This window comes from Bubalus kerabau, chromosome 1, assembly GCF_029407905.1.
Source record: "Bubalus kerabau isolate K-KA32 ecotype Philippines breed swamp buffalo chromosome 1, PCC_UOA_SB_1v2, whole genome shotgun sequence".
NCBI classification, from domain to species: Eukaryota; Metazoa; Chordata; class Mammalia; order Artiodactyla; family Bovidae; genus Bubalus; species Bubalus kerabau.
Window position 1 is genome coordinate 47,167,172 of NC_073624.1, and position 14,051 is coordinate 47,181,222.

The 14,051-nt window shown below is 44.7% G+C and overlaps 1 protein-coding gene across 2 annotated transcripts in view; it reads right to left on the minus strand.

Annotated features, from left to right (window-relative positions):
- Nucleotides 1–14,051, minus strand: part of LOC129641469 (apolipoprotein L2-like) — a 40,799-nt gene that overhangs the window by 12,804 nt on the left and 13,944 nt on the right. The window contains exons 1-2 of one of the 2 annotated variants that reach the window (XM_055566189.1): nt 3,737–3,822; nt 3,505–3,613 (exon numbers count right to left, since the gene is read on the minus strand). In XM_055566189.1, the coding sequence (XP_055422164.1) occupies nt 3,505–3,535 (31 nt within the window). In that variant the 5' untranslated portion in view covers nt 3,536–3,613; nt 3,737–3,822. Of the gene's footprint in view, nt 1–3,504; nt 3,614–3,736; nt 3,823–14,051 lie in introns of those variants that run through there. The other variant, XM_055566190.1, reaches the window with a different exon arrangement.

Genomic DNA, 14,051 nt, shown 5'->3' on the forward strand with positions numbered 1-14,051 from the left:
CCCGCTCTGCCTCTCCCTCTCCCTCTCTCTCTTTCTCTCCACCGCCACCCCCCTCCCCCCCCCCCCCACGCTGGTGTACTCCCCCACTCTCTTCTCTTCACGTCTTTGGGTTGGCATGCCCTCACGCCTCGAGGATGGATTCTCCTGCTATTTTCTAAATAGAGCTGTAACACGGAGATGTAACACTGATGTGTCCAAGAGCTATAACATGGTCTGTCCAAGACCCGAGAGCTGTGACGCGCCAAGGGATTTAATGTCCGTCACTCCAAATCTTTGTTGTGATGAGACAGAACAGAGGAGAACACACTCGCCTGACACCCCCAAATGGAGGAAACAGGCTGCGAGAGTCAGACATTTTCTCTCTCTCTCTCTCTTAAGTGGCAGGAGGAAACAAATTACAAGTGTCAGATTTTTTTTCTCCTTCTCTATACAAAATTAAAATGAGATTTCTTTTAAAATTCTGTGTTGCCATGATGATACCTGATTCCACCTGAACTTAACTTTTCTCAAAACTTGAGCAACCCAATGCAGTTTTCTCATGGAAATGCTTTTCTTAAGCTATGTTAATGAACTACGGATTTACCCTAGACTTTGCCTTTCTTCAAGTCCCTTCGCCTAAGACTCAGAACAGACTTGACAAACCAGTATGTTTTACTCATGCAAATGTTCTCTTAAGCTATGTTAATGAGACTATGTATTTGCTTGGAAATCTGCCTTTCTTCAAGATTCATGTCAATAGTTTATGGCCTGGGATGACTCACCTTGTGCCACTGTTATCTCAAAATACATGTGGCTGAGCGGCCTGGTGCCAGTCTATGAGTTTTGAGACACTTCCTTTTACTAATTAGCAGTCTGCTAGTATGTTTGGCCTTGGAATACAGAATGAAGCAGGGCAAAGACTAATAGAGTTTTGCCAAGAAAATGCACTGGTCATAGCAAACACCCTCTTCCAACAACACAAGAGAAGACTCTACACATGGACATTACCAGATGGTCAACACCAAAATCAGATTGATTATATTTTTTGCAGCCAAAGATGGAGAATCTCTATACAGTCAACAAAAACAAGACTGGGAGCTGACTGTGGCTCAGATCATGAACTCCTTATTGCCAAATTCAGACTGAAATTGAAGAAAATAGGGGAAACCACTAGACCATTCAGATATGACCTAAATCAAATCCCTTATGATTATACAGTGGAAGTGAGAAATAGATTTAAGGGACTAGATCTGATAGAGTGCCTGATGAACTATGGACTGAGGTTCGTGATATTGTACAGGAGACAGGGATCAAGACCATCCTCATGGAAAAGAAATGCAAAAAAGCAAAATGGCTGTCTGAGGAGGCCTTACAAATAGCTGAGAAAAGAAGAGAAGCAAAAAGCAAAGGAGAAAAGGAAAGATATAAGCATCTGAATGCAGAGTTCCAAAGAATAGCAAGAAGAGATAAGAAAGCCTTCTTCAGCGATCAATGCAAAGAAATAGAGGAAAACAACAGAATGGGAAAGACTAGAGATCTCTTCAAGAAAATCAGAGATACCAAGGGAACATTTCATGAAAAGATGGGCTCGATAAAGGATAGAAATGGTATAGACCTAACAGAAGCAGAAGATATTAAGAAGAGGTGGCAAGAATACACAGAAGAACTGTACAAAAAAGATCTTCACGACCCAGATAATCACGATGGTGTGATCACTCACCTAGAGCCAGACATCCTGGAATGTGAAGTCAACTGGGCCTTAGAAAGCATCACTACGAACAAAGCTAGTGGAGGTGATGGAATTCCAGTTGAGCTATTTCAAATCCTGAAAGATGATGCTGTGAAAGTGCTGCATTCAACATGCCAGCAAATTTGGAAACCTCAGCAGTGGCCACAGGACTGGAAAAGGTCAGTTTTCATTCCAATCCCAAAGAAAGGCAATGCCAAAGAATGCTCAAACTCCCGCACAACTGCACTCATCTCACACGCTAGTAAAGTAATGCTCAAAATTCTCCAAGCCAGGCTTCAGCAATATGTGAACCATGAACTTCCAGATGTTCAAGCTGGTTTTAGAAAAGGCAGAGGAACCAGAGATCAAATTGCCAATATCTGCTGGATCATGGAAAAAGCAAGAGAGTTCCAGAAAAACATCTATTTCTGCTTTATTGACAGCCTTTGACTGTGTGGATCACAATAAACTGTGGAAAATTCTGAAAGAGATGGGAATACCAGACCACCTGATCTGCCTCTTGAGAAATTTGTATGCAGGTCAGGAAGCAACAGTTAGAACTGGACATGGAACAACAGACTGGTTCCAAAGAGGAAAAGGAGTACGTCCAGGCTGTATATTGTCACCCTGCTTATTTAACTTACATGCAGAGTACATCATGAGAAACGCTGGACTGGAAGAAACACAAGCTGGAATCAAGACTGCCGGGAGAAATATCAATAACCTCAGATATGCAGATGACACCACCCTTATGGCAGAAAGTGAAGAAGAACTCAAAAGCCTCTTGATGAAAGTGAAAGAGGAGAGTGAAAAAGTGGGCTTAAAGCTCAACATTCAGAAAACGAAGATCATGGCATCTGGTCCCATCACTTCATGGGAAATAGATGGGGAAACAGTGGAAACAGTGTCAGACTTTATTGTTTTGGGCTGCAAAATCACTGCAGATGGTGATTGCAGCCATGAAATTAAAAGATGCTTACTCCTTGGAAGAAAAGTTATGAGCAACCTAGATAGCATGTTGAAAAGCAGAGACATTACTTTGCCAACAAAGGTCCATCTAGTTAAGGCTATGGTTTTTCCAATAGTCATGTATGGATGTGAGAGTTGGACTGTGAAGAAAGCTGAGTGCCGAAGAATTGATGCTTTTGAACTGTGGTATTGGAGAAGACTCTTCAGAGTCCCTTAGACTGCAAGGAGATCCAACCAGTCCATTCTGAAGAGATCAGCCCTGGGATTTCTTTGGAAGGAATGATGCTAAAGCTGAAACTCCAGTACTTTGGCCACCTCATGCGAAGAGTTGACTCATTGGGAAAGACTCTGATGCTGGGAGGGATTATGGGCAGGAGGAGAAGGGGACGACAGAGGATGAGATGGCTGGATGGCATTACTGATTCGATGTACATGAGTTTGAGTGAACTCCGGGAGTTGGTGATGGACAGGGAGGCCAGGTGTGCTGCGATTCATGGAGTCACAAAGAGTCGGACATGACTGAGCGACTAAACTGAACTGAAGTGAGTATGTGTATATCTTTCTGCTAAAGGCCAGCAGGGGGGTACTTTCTCTGTCCCTTTCTGATGTCTATGTCAGAAGCTTTCTCTATCTCTTTTACACTTTAATGAATCTGTATTACACTAAAGCTCTGAGCCATCAAGCCTTGTCACTGGCCCCGGATTGAATTCCTCTCCTCCAGAGGCCAAGAATCCTGGCATCTTTAATGGCTCAGCAACAATCTCTCAACACCACCCCCAGTTCTGGATCACAAGTAGAAACCAGTTAGAGACGAGGCAGCTGATTACCTGAGCTTTTCCTACGGTCTTCTGAGCTCATGATGGCAGCAGCTGGGTCTCAGAGATCTTCCTTCAGCTCCTTGTCTGGGTCGGGCTGGAAGGAGGTGATGCTTCACCCCTGGGGAAGAGAAAACAGACTATGGACTCCATCAATAATGAGCAGTGGCTGCAGGGAGCAGTGAGGGGCGAGGTCTCTGGCAGCTTCCCCTGGGATGTCCACAAATGCCACTGGGGACTTAACCTGGCATGTTTCTCTGTCTCCTGTGCTCTGCTGGCTGCTAGTTAAGAAAAGTTAGTCATCCTCCTACCAGCTCCCTCCAAGCCAACTCAAAGTCCTGATCTCCTGTTGGGGCACAAGGAGAGGATAATCAGACAGGAGACAGCCATCTGCAAAGTTATAAAAGCAATAAAACCAGAGACAGAAAAACAGATAGGGAGGGAATACTCTGGAAATTATGTGAGGTTGGGAACACTTGTGCTTATGAATTGGTAATAACTAATATTGGTCCATTGTCTATGATGTGCAGGCTCCTGAAACTCACCTAAACTTAGGTCAGCCCGTTTTTATGTTGCTACCGGAGCCTGGACTTGAACCCAAGTGTTTCTGATCCAAATCCCAGGTTTGTGATGACTATGCTCTACTCCCTTTAATGTAAAATATATATATAATTGTGGATGTATGCTTATTGGAAAATAACTCTTCTTAATTAAAAGGATGTCTTGCTCCTGTGCTTGAGTCTCTGCCTTGATAAAGTTCCTGATGATACAGCTCCCACAGTCTGCACCCTCCTTGCTTCTACAAGGCCCTTTATCCCACAAGAACCTGGAGTCCCTCTGACTCTGCCCCAATTCTTGTATCCCTCTCCTGGGTGGCTGAGGACCCTGATGGTGCCCTACCCCCTCTACTGTCCTCCCCTGACTAGTGGACTTTTAGACTATTTCTAATTCTTTTATGTAAATAACAGTGCAAAGAACATTCTCTTTGTAAAAATCTTCACCTGTATTTGAGACTGTTTCCTTAAGCTATTTCTAGAAGTATAATCACTAGATTAGAAGGCTGCTGCTGCTGCTAAGTCGCTTCAATCATGTCCGACTCTGTGTGACCCCATACACGGCAGCCCACCAGGCTCCCCCATCCCTGGGATTCTCCAGGCAAGAACACTGGAGTGGGTTGCCATTTCCTTCTCCAATGCATGAAAGTGAAAAGTGAAAGTGAAGTCGCTCAGTCGTTTCCAACTCCTAGTGACCCCATGGACTGCAGCCCACCAGGCTCCTCCATCCATGGGATTTTCCAGGCAAGAGTACTGGAGTGGGATGCCATTGCCTTCTCCGGATTAGAAGGCATGAACACCTAAAAAATTTTTGTGCCTAGCGCCAAACTGTTGTGCAAACAAATTATAGCAATTTACATTCACACTCATAATATATGAGAGTACCCATCCTTTCAAACGTATTCATTCTCAGTTGACTTTTTAAAACAAAAGATCCAGATATTTTGGGATATATTTCAATTCTATTTATGTTTAGCTCAATTAATGACATACATTCTTTGATTAATGCTAAATCCTAATGTTATTATAAATTCAGTTATACTTTAAATTAATTTAAAATTTTACCCATGGTAAACACATAAGATTATTATTGAATCAGAATATATAATATTAAATAAAAGATTAAATTTTGGATAATAAAATAAAAAGCCCAGATATTTATATAGAGACTATTTTGGTTCTTCTTGTGATTGTATTGTCTTGGGAGGTGAAGGAAGATAGCAAATGTTGATTATATTTAGCCACATTTTTTAAGAGCACTTGTTAACTACCTCTGCCGAGACCTGAATTAAATGATAGTAAAGATACTTATAGGTATAATAACAGCTATTGATAAGAGTGACTTGTGTTTGTGGTCTTTGCTCTGCATTATTATTTGCTGTAAAACTTTACCAATGATAACTCGTATTTCATTTCATTAACCTTTGAGATATGTACATTGTATCAGTATTTACAGATAAGGAAGCTGACTCACAGATGTTACATGGTCAAGGTCATGTTACATGTTACATGTTACAAGGTTACATGTTACAAGGTCAGAAGTCTTGCCCTTGGTAGACTGGATTCCAAGCTCCTCACTGGGCTCAAGAACCCATAGCCTCCCTCTCCTCCCTCTGCTGCTAATAAAAACAAGCATGGGGGCAACAGGAGACCAGAGGCTTCAACAAATGTTTGAAGACTCATTGGATGGAGAAGTGATAGCTGAATAAAGAGGAGCGCAGTAGAGGGAGAGAAACAGGGAGCGTTCACAGGAGAGAAGAATGGTCTGCTGGGCAGAGCCCCAGAGGGAGCAAGATGAGAGGGAGGCCGAGGGGAGAGCAGGGGACAAGCCCCCCACCCCCATGTCCCATCCCACATTCACAGCAGCCTTCACCCTTCATCAGACTTTTAGAAAGTTACAGTACGTGACTCAAAATTTTACAGTTGGTATTTCATTTCTATTCATTATTTCATGATTTTTATCTTTTAAGATAAAAGACTATTTAAACATTAGAAATGAATCTACTTGTTAATCAATATAAAAATTAAGGCACACTGCTACAAGTTGGGAGCTGAAGCACTGAAGGGAGGATGAGGACTAATATTTCATTTTACAAAACTGAGAGTCAAGAAACCCTGGCTTCGGTTGAGGGCTTAAGAAATAAAGGAGTAAACAAAGAGCTTACAATTACAAAGTTTTCTAAAAGAGGGTATAAACTTAGTGATAAAAAAATGATATTAGGAGAGAGTGGGGAAAGGTATAAGAAAAAGTATACAAACAAATGAAATCATTATTTCTCCCAGTAAGAAATAAATAATAACAAAAATTTTAAATCATGAAAAAGAAAAATGCAATATCTAATATGTATTAGCTATCGTGGTCGATGACTTCTCTCTTTGCACCAGGCAACATTCCAAGTGCTTGGTAGGCATTCACTCGCTTTTAGTTCTCACAATGACCCTGTAAAAAAGGAAGTAGAAGCTCAGCGAGGTGAAGCAATTTACTCAAAGCACACAGCTAGTGCTAGAGCCAGAATCCAAGTCCAGGTTCCTGTCTCCTGAGCACACATTCTCACACTATTCCACTTCCCAATGTAGTAATATCATTTAAAGACATCGATTAGCTATCTAAAGACATAGCTTTTCCTTGGGAAGGAATGAGCAGACCCCTCTGTACAAATTGATCTATTTTAACCATATGCACTTAGGATTTGGATTGTTGGGGCAGAAGCCGGGAGGACCCCATGCCCGAAGGGCGGTGGCCAAGAGGAGTTACACCACGTCTGAGGTGAGGGGCAGTGGCCGAGAGTGCCAGGCTGCAACGGCCCAGGAACAGCCGAGAGGAGCTACCCTGTGTCCGAGGTCAGGGGCGGTGGCCGGGAGGAGCTACCCCACACCCCAAGCCGGAGGCCAGGGGCGGAGGCCAGGAGGAGCTACCCCATGCCCCCACGCCCCAGGCCAGGGGCGGCGGCCCAGAGGACCAACCCCACATTCAAGGAGCCGTGGCTGCACAGGCGCAGGAGGGCCTAGAGGAGCTATCCCACGTTGAAGGTCAGGAGGGGCGGCGGTGAGGAGATACCCCTCGTCCAAGGTAAGGAGCAGCCGCTGTGCTTTGCTGGAGCAGCCATGAAGAGATACCCCATGCCCAAGGTAAGAGAAACACAAGTAAGACGGTTGGTGTTGCAAGAGGGTGTCAGAGGGCAGACACACTAAAACCATACTCACAGAAAACTAGTCAATCTAATCACACTAGGACTACAGCCTTGTCTAACTCAATGAAACTAAGCCATGCCTGTGGGGCAACCCAAGATGGGCGGGTCATGGTGGAGAGATCTGACAGAATGTGATCCACTGGAGAAGGGAATGGCAAACCACTTCAGTATATCTTGCCTTGAGAACTCCATGAACAGTATGAAAAGGCAAAATGATAGGATGCTGAAAGAGGAACTCCCAGGTCAGTAGGTGCCCAATATGCTACTGGAGATCAGTGGAGAAATAACTCCAGAAAGAATTAAGGGATGGAGTCAAAGCAAAAAGAATACCCAGCTGTGGATGTGACGGGTGATAGAAGCAAGGTCCCATGCTGTAAAGAGCAATATTGCATAGGAACCTGGAATGTCAGGTCCATGAATCAAGGCAAACTGGAAGTGGTCAAACAAGAGATGGCAAGAATGAATGTCGACATTCTAGGAATCAGTGAACTAAAATGAACTGCAATGGGTGAATTTAACTCAGATGACCATTGTATCTACTACTGCGGGCAGGAATCTCTCAGAAGAAATGGAGTAGCCATCATGGTCAACAAAAGAGTCCGAAATGCAGTACTTGGATGCAATCTCAAAAACAACAGAATGATCTCTGTTCATTTGCAAGGCAAACCATTCAATATCACAGTAATCCAAGTCTATGCCCCAACCAGTAATGCTGAAGAAGCTGAAGTTGAACAGTTCTGTGAAGACCTACAAGACCTTTTAGAACTAACACCCAAAAAAGATGTCCTTTTTATTATAGGGGACTGGAATGGAAAAGTAGGAAGTCAAGAAACACCTGGAGTAACAGGCAAATTTGGCCTTGGAATATGGAATGAAGCAGGGCAAAGACTAATAGAGTTTTGCCAAGAAAATGCACTGGTCATAACAAACATCCTCTTCCAACAACACAAGAGAAGACTCTACACATGGACATCACCAGATGGTCAACACCAAAATCAGATTGATTATATTCTTTGCAGCCAAAGATGGAGAAGCTCTATATAGTCAGCAAAAACAAGGCCAGGAGCTGACTGTGGCTCAGACCATGAACTCCTTATTGCCAAATTCAGACTGAAATTGAAGAAAGTAGGGAAAACCACTAGACCATTCAGATATGACCTAAATCAAATCCCTTATGATTATACAGTGGAAGTGAGAAATAGATGTAAGGGCCTAGATCTGATAGATAGAGTGCCTGATAAACTATGGAATGAGGTTCGTGACATTGTACAGGAGACAGGGATCAAGACCATCCCCGTGGAAAAGAAATGCAAAAAAGCAAAATGGCTGTCTGAGGAGGCCTTACAAATAGCTGTGAAAAGAAGAGAAGCAAAAAAGCAAAGGAGAAAAGGAAAGATATAAGCATCTGAATGCAGAGTTCCAAAGAATAGCAAGAAGAGATAAGAAAGCCTTCTTCAGCGATCAATGCAAAGAAATAGAGGAAAACAACAGAATGGGAAAGACTAGAGATCTCTTCAAGAAAATCAGAGATACCAAGGGAACATTTCATGAAAAGATGGGCTCGATAAAGGATAGAAATGGTATAGACCTAACAGAAGCAGAAGATATTAAGAAGAGGTGGCAAGAATACACAGAAGAACTGTACAAAAAAGATCTTCACGACCCAGATAATCACGATGGTGTGATCACTCACCTAGAGCCAGACATCCTGGAATGTGAAGTCAAGTGGGCCTTAGAAAGCATCACTACGAACAAAGCTAGTGGAGATGATGGAATTCCAGTTGAACTATTTCAAATCCTGAAAGATGATGCTGTGAAAGTGCTGCACTCAACATGCCAGCAAATTTGGAAACCTCAGCAGTGGCCACAGGACTGGAAAAGGTCAGTTTTCATTCCAATCCCAAAGAAAGGCAATGCCAAAGAATGCTCAAACTCCCACACAATTGCACTCATCACACACGCTAGTAAAGTAATGCTCAAAATTCTCCAAGCCAGGCTTCAGCAATATGTGAACCGTGAACTTCCAGATGTTCAAGCTGGTTTTAGAAAAGGCAGAGGAACCAGAGATCAAATTGCCAATATCTGCTGGATCATGGAAAAAGCAAGAGAGTTCCAGAAAAACATCTATTTCTGCTTTATTGACTATGCCAAAGCCTTTGACTGTGTGGATCACAATAAACTGTGGAAAATTGTGAAAGAGATGGGAATACCAGACCACCTGATCTGCCTCTTGAGAAATTTGTATGCAAGTCAGGAAGCAACAGTTAGAACTGGACATGGAACAACAGACTGGTTCCAAAGAGGAAAAGGAGTACGTCAAGGCTGTATATTGTCACCCTGCTTATTTAACGTATATGCAGAGTACATCATGAGAAACGCTGGACTGGAAGAAACACAAGCTGGAATCAAGACTGCCGGGAGAAATATCAATAACCTCAGATATGCAGATGACACCACCCTTATGGCAGAAAGTGAAGAGGAACTAAAAAGCCTCTTGATGAAAGTGAAAGAGGAGAGTGAAAAAGTTGGCTTAAAGCTCAACATTCAGAAAACGAAGATCATGGCATCTGGTCCCATCACTTCATGGGAAATAGATGGGGAAACAGTGGAAACAGTGTCAGACTTTATTGTTTTGGGCTCCAAAATCACTGCAGATGGTGATTGCAGCCATGAAATTAAAAGACGCTACTCCTTGGAAGAAAAGTTGTGACCAATCTAGATGGCATATTCAAAAGCAGAGACATTACTTTGCCAACAAAGGTCCATCTAGTCGAGGCTATGGTTTTTCCTGTGGTCATGTATGGATGTGAGAGTTGGACTGTGAAGAAGGCTGAGCACCAAAGAATTGATGCTTTTGAACTGTGGTGTTGGAGAAGACTCTTGAGAGTCCCTTGGTCTGCAAGGAGATCCAACCAGTCCATTCTGAAGGAGATCAGCCCTGGGATTGCTTTGGAGGGAATGATGCTAAAGCTGAAGCTCCAGTACTTTGGCCACCTCATGCGAAGAGTTGATTCATTGGAAAAGACTCTGATGCTAGGAGGGATTGGGGGCAGGAGGAGAAGGGGACGACAGAGGATGAGATGGCTGGATGGCATCACTGACTCGATGGACGTGAGTCTGGGTGAACTCCGGGAGTTGGTGATGGACAGGGAGGCCTAACGTGCTTCGATTCATGGGGTCGAAAAGAGTCGGACACGACTGAGTGACTGAACTGAACTGAACCGAACTGAACTCTAAGACAGCAGCAGTCACTTTATAGCAGTCAGTAACCTACAAAATGGGGTGATTTCTAGTACCACCACCTTAAAGATGATTGAAGGTGGTTGAATTAAGTGCCAACAAGAAATAAGCCTGACTCCTGCTGTGACAACTGTCAGTGTAGGAGACATGTTCGTGTTGATGAAACCAACTTCTCTAGAAAAGTAAAAATGATAACAGGTTAAACCAGAATAATCAGTGTGAACTGTGGCTTTAAACAGACACATTGTCCAGCAGCATCTTGCCCACCCACATGTGCACCCATGAGCTTCCTTCTGTCCACTCAAAGGAAGGAAGACCCCTTGCAGGGGAGGTGAGCTCCACAGATTGGCATCTCTGCTACTCAAAGGGGCACCCACATATAATGATGATAATAAATAAAAAGATAATGATTACCATAAACATGTTTCATTGGGCCAGGTTGAGTCTGTGAAAGGCCATGAGTTCATAATAATATTTAAATGAGAGGACTTTAGAGAAAGTGTGGCCAGAAAGGGAGACATAAAAGCTAAAAAGCACGAAGATCCTCTGGAGAAGGGAATGGCAACCCACTCCGGTATCCTTGTCTGGAAAATCCCATGGATCGAGGAGCTTGGCAGGCTACAGTCCATGGGGTCACAAAGAATTGGACACAACTGAGAAACTTTCACTTTCAGTGGTAATGCAGGAGACGCAAGACTCAAGAGACGTGGGTTGAGTCCCTGGGTTGGGAAGAACCCCTGGAGAAGAAAATGGCAACCCGAACCAGTATTCTTGCTGGTCCCCTACTCTGCAGCATCCAATCTACAGCAGCCCTATTTCCTTAGCACCTCCCCTAAATCCCCTTACCTGAGCCCCCATCCTAGCATCTTTGTTTCTAACACTTTCTCTCTGCAATAGCCAGGGTTACCCTTCAGGAAGAGTAACCATCAGCTTGTTCACTAGGGAGTATGCCTGGTGGCGGAGGCTGGAGGAACTGACTGTGTGGATGGGAGAGAATTCACACAGGCAGGCCCACTTCCAAGCAGCTTCCTTTCTCTGTCCAAGCCACCCCTGCTCTGCTTATTCCCTGACTGCTCCATTTCCAGCTGCTGCTCTTTGTTTTCAGTCTAGATCTTAACACACAATGTTCCTTTGGCCTTGAATGCTCCTCACGCCCACCTGCTCTCCTGAAATTCTACCTCCTCCAATGCCACTCGCCTTCACCCTGGACCCTTCTGCCTCTCGTCTCAGGGCCTGAACATCAGGGATGTGTTTTCTGGGCTGCTCTATGGTGAAGGGTGTCTGTATGACCCTGTCCTGCTGAATGACACACAGGGGAAGACAGCTGAGGGGTGTGGGGGCTCCTGCTGTAAGGGAAGGAGGGAGAGGAGAGCTGGCTGGCCTCTGTCTCCTCTGCCTCGAAGCTGCAGGTCCCTGGGAGCCAGGGCAGCCAACTGAAACTGTGAAACACAAGGACCAAGAGTCAAGGAGGAGAGAGGAGGAGGGTGCGGGCAGAAAGGACTGATCTGGATGATGCCAAACACTTGTAAATGCATGTGGACCGTCCACCTCATCCTTCCGTCTTTCCCTCCCATTCTTGTCCTGGTCCTGACCCTTGTCTGGGGCTTCAGCTGCCTGTGAATGCTGATGGTGCTCCCTTTGCTGGATTCTTATCTGGAGCGTCCTTCTCTGTTAGCCTTTGATTGGTCCCTTTCCCAAAGGGCTGTTTCTGAGAAAAGGGAGGACTGCAGAGAAGCCCATTCCTGCCCAACTGCATGGCTGGACACAGAGCCCTTCTCTTCCCGTGGGCAGACAGAAAGTGAAAGTGAAGTCGCTCAGTCGTATCCGACTCTTTCCAACCCCATAGACTGTAGCCTACCAGGCTCCTCTGTCCATGGGATTTTCCAGGCAATAGTACTGGAGTGGATTGCCATTTCCTTCTCCAGGGGATCTTCCCGACCCAGGGATCGAACCCAGGTCTCCCGCATTGTAGACAGATGCTTTACCATCTGAGCCACCAGGGAAGTCCTCAGACAGAGATTCTACCAAACATTTCCCTCCATGTGACTTCAGGGCATCATCCTTAGGCAGGGAAAGGAGCGGTTATGGCAAGATCAAGTTCAAAGTACCCAGGCCCTCCTGATGCTCCTACTCCTGTCTTCCTCACCTTCCTGCCTTCTCAGAGCATGATCCAGGGGCCTTGAGTACTCCCAGCTCCCTGGACTCTGATTTCCCCCCAGCTTCCAGGCCTTCGCTCAGGCTGCCCCTCCCCCTGCATGTGGTGAGACATTTCCCCACCTGCCTCACCAGGTGAAATGTTACCTGACCTTGGAGGCCCAGCTCCAAGTCCTCCTCCCCCTGCTGTCTCCCCCAGTTCCTCTCTAGGGCCCCCTGGAATCTTGCACTTTCCTGCCTGTGGGTCTATTTGTGTGGAGTTTCTTTAGCTCCCAGCACCAGGCAGGGGCCTTGTCTCTTCTCTGCTGCTCCTCCTGCTCCAGGGCCTCTGGGGCTCCCTCCACCCTCCTGGGCACAGCCTGGCTGAAATACAAGGTGTGGGACCTGTTACAATGATGTGAAACAACCAGCTTCTCAAAGACACAGCACAGCTCTTGTTTTACCTGTGGGGCAGTAATTCTATTTGTTTTCCTTGTCTGTCTTGATGAAAGGCCCTTTCTGACAGATAGCACTATCAGATTTCTGAGTGTTTCCATATATGGGCATCCCTTGCTTTCCAAAAGATCACTCTGTGTAGTGAGACCTACATGGTCTATTCCCTACGCCATCTTGGTTTAGAAAAGCTTTTGTAGGAACACTGTACTTTCAGGTAGCAGGAGACACCTGTATTTCCTCATGTCTCCTTACTCCAGCCATGATATTTTTATAGGAGGAGAAAGAGGAAGAGAGAATTGGGGGGAAATATGGGTCTTATCTAAAATCTGATACTGGCCTGAGCCTTGAGCTGGACATTCCAAAGTCTCTCCTCCCACAGGGTGTCTGGGCCAGGTCTGGGTGTGCAGCCCAGCTCTCTCCAGCCTCTGCTCTCTGTTCCCTAACTGCTGTCTAAAACTTTGTGAGGGGAGGAGGGAGGAGTCATATCCTGATTGCAATGAATGCTCTTTTGAAGGCACATAAAAGGGTGTGTTCATTTGTGTCTGTGAAATTACCCATTAAATATGTTCTTTTGAATGAGAAGACAAAGAAGGAAAATATCAAGGAGGGAAGGAGGAAGGAGGAGGGGAAGGAGGAAGAGGAAGAAACAAAAAGATTCTAATCAATCAATCAGTGACTCCAAAAGGGATCTAAATGTAAACCAGAAAGAAAAAAACTACAAAGGTACTGGGAAAAAAAAATGTTAGAAATAATGTTGATTTGAGGAAACCTTTCTCATTAAGACACAAATCCCAGAGCCATAAAGAAAAGTCTGATTTATATGACCTCTTAAAAATTAAATATTGCCATGGACACCATAAAGCAGGCCAGAATACAATGGGAGAGCAGCAGACACTTTTTGCATTATTTCCTGTACACAAAGGTGAGCATCCATAACACACAGCCTAAACTCCACATGAAAAGACTGAAATCAGCTTTTTAAAAG